Source organism: Lampetra fluviatilis, unplaced genomic scaffold (genome assembly GCF_964198595.1).
Source record: "Lampetra fluviatilis unplaced genomic scaffold, kcLamFluv1.1 SCAFFOLD_452, whole genome shotgun sequence".
Lineage (NCBI taxonomy): Eukaryota > Metazoa > Chordata > Hyperoartia > Petromyzontiformes > Petromyzontidae > Lampetra > Lampetra fluviatilis.
Window position 1 is genome coordinate 12,501 of NW_027621688.1, and position 7,500 is coordinate 20,000.

Here is a 7,500-nt window from a genome sequence, read left to right on the forward strand (position 1 = left end):
CTACTACACTATACACTACTACACTATACACTACTACACTATACACTACTACACTATACACTACTACACTATACACTACTACACTATACACTACTACACTACACACTACTACACTATACACTACTACACTATACACTACTACACTATACACTACTACACTATACACTACTACACTATACACTACTACACTACACACTACTACACTATACACTACTACACTACACTATACACTACTACACTATACACTACTACACTATACACTACTATACTATACACTACTACACTATACACTACTACACTATACACTACTACACTATACACTACTACACTATACACTACTACACTATACACTACTACACTATACACTACTATACTATACACTACTACACTATACACTACTACACTACACACTACTACACTATACACTACTACACTATACACTACTACACTACACTATACACTACTACACTATACACTACTACACTATACACTACTACACTATACACTACTACACTATACACTACTATACTATACACTACTACACTATACACTACTACACTATACACTACTACACTATACACTACTACACTACACACTACTACACTATACACTACTACACTACACTATACACTACTACACTATACACTACTACACTATACACTACTATACTATACACTACTACACTATACACTACTACACTATACACTACTACACTATACACTACTATACTATACACTACTATACTATACACTACTACACTACTATACTATACACTACACTATACACTACTACACTATACACTACTACACTATACACTACTACACTATACACTACTACACTATACACTACTACACTATACACTACTACACTATACACTACTACACTACACACTACTACACTATACACTACTACACTATACACTACTACACTATACACTACTACACTATACACTACTACACTATACACTACTACACTATACACTACTACACTATACACTACACTATACACTACTACACTATACACTACACTATACACTACTACACTATACACTACACTATACACTACTACACTATACACTACTACACTATACACTACTACACTATACACTACTACACTATACACTACACTATACACTACTACACTATACACTACACTATACACTACTACACTATACACTACACTATACACTACTACACTATACACTACTACACTATACACTACTACACTATACACTACTACACTATACACTACTACACTATACACTACTACACTATACACTACTACACTATACACTACTACACTATACACTACTACACTATACACTACTACACTATACACTACTACACTACACTATACACTACTACACTATACACTACTACACTATACACTATACACTACTACACTACACTATACACTACACTATACACTACTACACTATACACTACTACACTGTACTCTGCACTGTCCACCACACTGTACCCACACTGTACACCACACTTCAAACCGCACTGTACTCTGCACTGTGCACCACACTGTACACTGCCACACTGCACTGTACACCGCACAGCACACTGCACTGTACTCTGCACTGTACACCGCACTGTACACTACCGCACTGTACTCTGCACTGTACAGGTCGGCAAGAACAACTTCCGCCCACCGCCCAAAGTGGAGTCGAGCGTCGTGAGAATCGAGCCACGGAACCCTCCCCCTGCCATCAACTTCCAGGTGAGTTATCGATTAGTTATTGATTAGTTATTGATTAGTTATTGATTCGTTATTGATTAGTTATTGATTAGTGAGTGATTAGTTATTGAGCGTCGTGAGAATCGAGCCACGGAACCCTCCCCCTGCCATCAACTTCCAGGTGAGTTATTGATTAGTTATTGATTAGTTATTGATTAGTTATTGATTGGTTATTGATTCGTTATTGATTAGTTATTGATTAGTGAGTGATTAGTTATTGAGCGTCGTGAGAATCGAGCCACGGAACCCTCCCCCTGCCATCAACTTCCAGGTGAGTTATTGATTAGTTATTGATTAGTTATTGATTAGTTATTGATTGGTTATTGATTCGTTATTGATTAGTTATTGATTAGTGAGTGATTAGTTATTGAGCGTCGTGAGAATCGAGCCACGGAACCCTCCCCCTGCCATCAACTTCCAGGTGAGTTATTGATTAGTTATTGATTAGTTATTGATTAGTTATTGATTGGTTATTGATTCGTTATTGATTAGTTATTGATTAGTGAGTGATTAGTTATTGAGCGTCGTGAGAATCGAGCCACGGAACCCTCCCCCTGCCATCAACTTCCAGGTGAGTTATTGATTAGTTATTGATTAGTTATTGATTAGTTATTGATTGGTTATTGATTCGTTATTGATTAGTTATTGATTAGTGAGTGATTAGTTATTGAGCGTCGTGAGAATCGAGCCACGGAACCCTCCCCCTGCCATCAACTTCCAGGTGAGTTATTGATTAGTTATTGATTAGTTATTGATTAGTTATTGATTGGTTATTGATTCGTTATTGATTAGTTATTGATTAGTGAGTGATTAGTTATTGAGCGTCGTGAGAATCGAGCCACGGAACCCTCCCCCTGCCATCAACTTCCAGGTGAGTTATTGATTAGTTATTGATTAGTTATTGATTGGTTATTGATTGGTTATTGATTCGTTATTGATTAGTTATTGATTAGTGAGTGATTAGTTATTGAGCGTCGTGAGAATCGAGCCACGGAACCCTCCCCCTGCCATCAACTTCCAGGTGAGTTATTGATTAGTTATTGATTAGTTATTGATTGGTTATTGATTCGTTATTGATTAGTTATTGATTAGTGAGTGATTAGTTATTGAGCGTCGTGAGAATCGAGCCACGGAACCCTCCCCCTGCCATCAACTTCCAGGTGAGTTATTGATTAGTTATTGATTAGTTATTGATTAATTATTGATCAGTTATTGATTAGTGAGTGATTAGTTATTGAGCGTCGTGAGAATCGAGCCACGGAACCCTCCCCCTGCCATCAACTTCCAGGTGAGTTATTGATTAGTTATTGATTAGTTATTGATTAGTTATTGATTGGTTATTGATTCGTTATTGATTAGTTATTGATTAGTGAGTGATTAGTTATTGAGCGTCGTGAGAATCGAGCCACGGAACCCTCCCCCTGCCATCAACTTCCAGGTGAGTTATTGATTAGTTATTGATTAGTTATTGATTGGTTATTGATTCGTTATTGATTAGTTATTGATTAGTGAGTGATTAGTTATTGAGCGTCGTGAGAATCGAGCCACGGAACCCTCCCCCTGCCATCAACTTCCAGGTGAGTTATTGATTAGTTATTGATTAGTTATTGATTAGTTATTGATTAGTTATTGATTAGTGAGTGATTAGTTATTGAGCGTCGTGAGAATCGAGCCACGGAACCCTCCCCCTGCCATCAACTTCCAGGTGAGTTATTGATTAGTTATTGATTAGTTATTGATTAGTGAGTGATTAGTTATCGAGCGTCGTGAGAATCGAGCTACGGAACCCTCCCCCTGCCATCAACTTCCAGGTGAGTTATTGATTAGTTATTGATTAGTTATTGATTAGTGAGTGATTAGTTATTGAGCGTCGTGAGAATCGAGCCACGGAACCCTCCCCCTGCCATCAACTTCCAGGTGAGTTATTGATTAGTTATTGATTAGTTATTGATTATTGATTAGTGAGTGATTAGTTATTGAGCGTCGTGAGAATCGAGCCACGGAACCCTCCCCCTGCCATCAACTTCCAGGTGAGTTATTGATTAGTTATTGATTAGTTATTGATTAGTTATTGATTATTGATTAGTGAGTGATTAGTTATTGAGCGTCGTGAGAATCGAGCCACGGAACCCTCCCCCTGCCATCAACTTCCAGGTGAGTTATTGATTAGTTATTGATTAGTTATTGATTATTGATTAGTGAGTGATTAGTTATTGAGCGTCGTGAGAATCGAACCACGGAACCCGCCCCCTGCCATCAACTTCCAGGTGAGTTATTGATTGGCTATTGATTAGCTATTGATTAGTTATTGATTAGTTATTAGTTAGTGATTAGTTATTAGTTAGTTATTAGTTTTTGATTAGCTAGTGATTTAATTATTGATTAATTATTGATTAGTTATTGAATCGTTATTTATTAGTTAGTGATTAGTTAGTTACTAGTTATTGATTAGTCAGGGATTAGTTATTGATTAGTTAGTGACTAGTTAGTGACTGCTTACTCTCTCTGTGTATGTGCTAGGAGTGGGATGGTTTGGTGAGGATCGCTTTCATCAGGAAAAACAAAACACTTGGATCTGCCTTCAAGTGAGACACTCACTCACCCACTCACTCACCACTCACTCACTCACTCACCCTCTCACTCACCCACTCACTCACCCACTCACCCACTCACTCACCCACTCACTCACCCACCCACTCACTCACTCACCCACTCACCCACTCACTCACCCACTCACTCACCACCCACTCACTCACCCACTCACTCACCCACCCACTCACCCACCCACTCACCCACCACTCACTCACCACTCACACACTCACCCACTCACTCACGCACCCACTCACTCATTCACTCACCACTCACTCACTCACTCACCCACTCACTCACTCACCACTCACTCGCTCCCCCACTCACTCACCCACTCATCCACTCACTCACCCACTCACTCACGCACTCACTCACCCACTCACTCACCACCTTACTCACCACCTTACTCACCCACTCACTCACTCATTGACCCACTCACTCACCCATTCACCCTCTCACCTACCATCTATAGGAAATGTTGACTACCTCGCCTGGTACACAGGAGATGTTGACTACCTCGCCTGGTGTACAGGAGGTCTTGGTAGATGTTGACCACCTCGCCTGGTCTACAGGAGGTCGTGGTAGATGTTGACCACCTCGCCTGGTCTACAGGAGGTCGTGGTAGATGTTGACCACCTCGCCTGGTCTACAGGAGGTCGTGGCAGATGTTGACCACCTCGCCTGGTCTACAGGAGATGTTGACCACCTCGCCTGGTCTACAGGAGGTCGTGGTAGATGTTGACCACCTCGCCTGATCTACAGGAGATGTTGACCACCTCGCCTGGTCTACAGGAGGTCGTGGCAGATGTTGACCACCTCGCCTGGTCTACAGGAGGTCGTGGTAGATGTTGACCACCTCGCCTGGTCTACAGGAGATGTTGACCACCTCGCCTGGTCTACAGGAGGTCGTGGCAGATGTTGACCACCTCGCCTGGTCTACAGGAGGTCGTGGTAGATGTTGACCACCTCGCCTGGTCTACAGGAGGTCGTGGTAGATGTTGACCACCTCGCCTGGTCTACAGGAGGTCGTGGTAGATGTTGACCACCTCGCCTGGTCTACAGGAGGTCGTGGTAGATGTTGACCACCTCGCCTGGTCTACAGGAGGTCGTGGTAGATGTTGACCACCTCGCCTGGTCTACAGGAGGTCGTGGTAGATGTTGTCCACCTCGCCTGGTCTACAGGAGGTCTTGGTAGATGTTGACCACCTCGCCTGGTCTACAGGAGGTCGTGGTAGATGTTGTCCACCTCGCCTGGTCTACAGGAGGTCGTGGTAGATGTTGTCCACCTCGCCTGGTCTACAGGAGGTCGTGGTAGATGTTGACCACCTCGCCTGGTCTACAGGAGGTCGTGGTAGATGTTGACCACCTCGCCTGGTCTACAGGAGGTCGTGGTAGATGTTGACCACCTCGCCTGGTCTACAGGAGGTCGTGGTAGATGTTGACCACCTCTCCTGGTCTACAGAAGGTCGTGGTAGATGTTGACCACCTCGCCTGGTCTACAGGAGGTCTTGGTAGATGTTGACCACCTCGCCTGGTCTACAGGAGGTCTTGGTAGATGTTGACCACCTCGCCTGGTCTACAGGAGGTCGTGGTAGATGTTGTCCACCTCGCCTGGTCTACAGGAGGTCTTGGTAGATGTTGACCACCTCGCCTGGTCTACAGGAGGTCGTGGTAGATGTTGTCCACCTCGCCTGGTCTACAGGAGGTCGTGGTAGATGTTGTCCACCTCGCCTGGTCTACAGGAGGTCGTGGTAGATGTTGACCACCTCGCCTGGTCTACAGGAGGTCGTGGTAGATGTTGACCACCTCGCCTGGTCTACAGGAGGTCGTGGTAGATGTTGACCACCTCGCCTGGTCTACAGGAGGTCGTGGTAGATGTTGACCACCTCGCCTGGTCTACAGGAGGTCGTGGTAGATGTTGACCACCTCTCCTGGTCTACAGGAGGTCGTGGGTTCGATCCTGGACTCTGACATTTCTCCTCCCTCCCTCCGCAGGTCTGGAGCGGTGCTGGAGATGATGGAGAAAAACTACCGTGTCCACTGCTCGCTCAGCGGAATCGTGAGTAGTGTAGTGTGTAGTGTAGTGTGTAGTGTAGAGTAGTAGTGTAGTGTGTAGTGTAGTGTGTAGTGTAGTGTATAGTGTAGTGTAGTAGTGTATAGTGTAGTGTATAGTGTAGTGTAGTAGTGTATAGTGTAGTGTAGTAGTGTATAGTGTAGTAGTGTATAGTGGAGTGTATAGTGGAGTGTGTAGTGTAGTAGTGTATAGTGTAGTGTATAGTGTAGTGTAGTAGTGTATAGCGTAGTGTATAGTGTAGTGTATAGTGTAGTAGTGTATAGTGTAGTAGTGTATAGTGTAGTGTAGTAGTGTATAGTGTAGTGTATAGTGTAGTGTGTATAGTGTAGTGTATAGTGTAGTGTAGTAGTGTATAGTGTAGTAGTGTATAGTGTAGTAGTGTATAGTGTAGTAGTGTATAGTGTAGTGTATAGTGTAGTGTATAGTGTAGTGTATAGTGTAGTGTATAGTGTAGTGTATAGTGTAGTGTATAGTGTAGTAGTGTATAGTGTAGTGTATAGTGTAGTAGTGTATAGTGTAGTAGTGTATAGTGTAGTAGTGTATAGTGTAGTGTATAGTGTAGTAGTGTATAGTGTAGTGTATAGTGTAGTGTATAGTGTAGTGTATAGTGTAGTAGTGTATAGTGTAGTAGTGTATAGTGTAGTGTATAGTGTAGAAGTGTAGTGTATAGTGTAGTAGTGTATAGTGTAGTGTATAGTGTAGTAGTGTATAGTGTAGTGTATAGTGTAGTAGTGTATAGTGTAGTGTATAGTGTAGTAGTGTAGAGTGTAGTGTATAGTGTAGTGTAGTAGTGTATAGTGTAGTGTAGTGTATAGTGTAGTAGTGTATAGTGTAGTAGTGTATAGTGTAGTGTATAGTGTAGTAGTGTATAGTGTAGTGTATAGTGTAGTGTATAGTGTAGTGTATAGTGTAGTAGTGTATAGTGTAGTGTATAGTGTAGTGTATAGTGTAGTGTATAGTGTAGTAGTGTATAGTGTAGAAGTGTAGTGTATAGTGTAGTAGTGTATAGTGTAGTGTATAGTGTAGTGTATAGTGTAGTGTATAGTGTAGTGTATAGTGTAGTAGTGTAGAGTGTAGTGTATAGTGTAGTA

General features: G+C 42.2%; 1 protein-coding gene across 2 annotated transcripts in view; it reads left to right on the plus strand.

Annotated features, from left to right (window-relative positions):
* Nucleotides 1–7,500, plus strand: part of LOC144955578 (dimethyladenosine transferase-like) — a 30,812-nt gene that overhangs the window by 673 nt on the left and 22,639 nt on the right. For both annotated transcript variants that reach the window (XM_078885753.1, XM_078885752.1), the window contains exons 2-4: nucleotides 1,636–1,728; nucleotides 4,267–4,331; nucleotides 6,331–6,394. In XM_078885753.1, coding sequence (XP_078741879.1) covers nucleotides 1,636–1,728; nucleotides 4,267–4,331; nucleotides 6,331–6,394 — 222 coding nt within the window. The remainder of the gene's footprint in view (nucleotides 1–1,635; nucleotides 1,729–4,266; nucleotides 4,332–6,330; nucleotides 6,395–7,500) is intronic.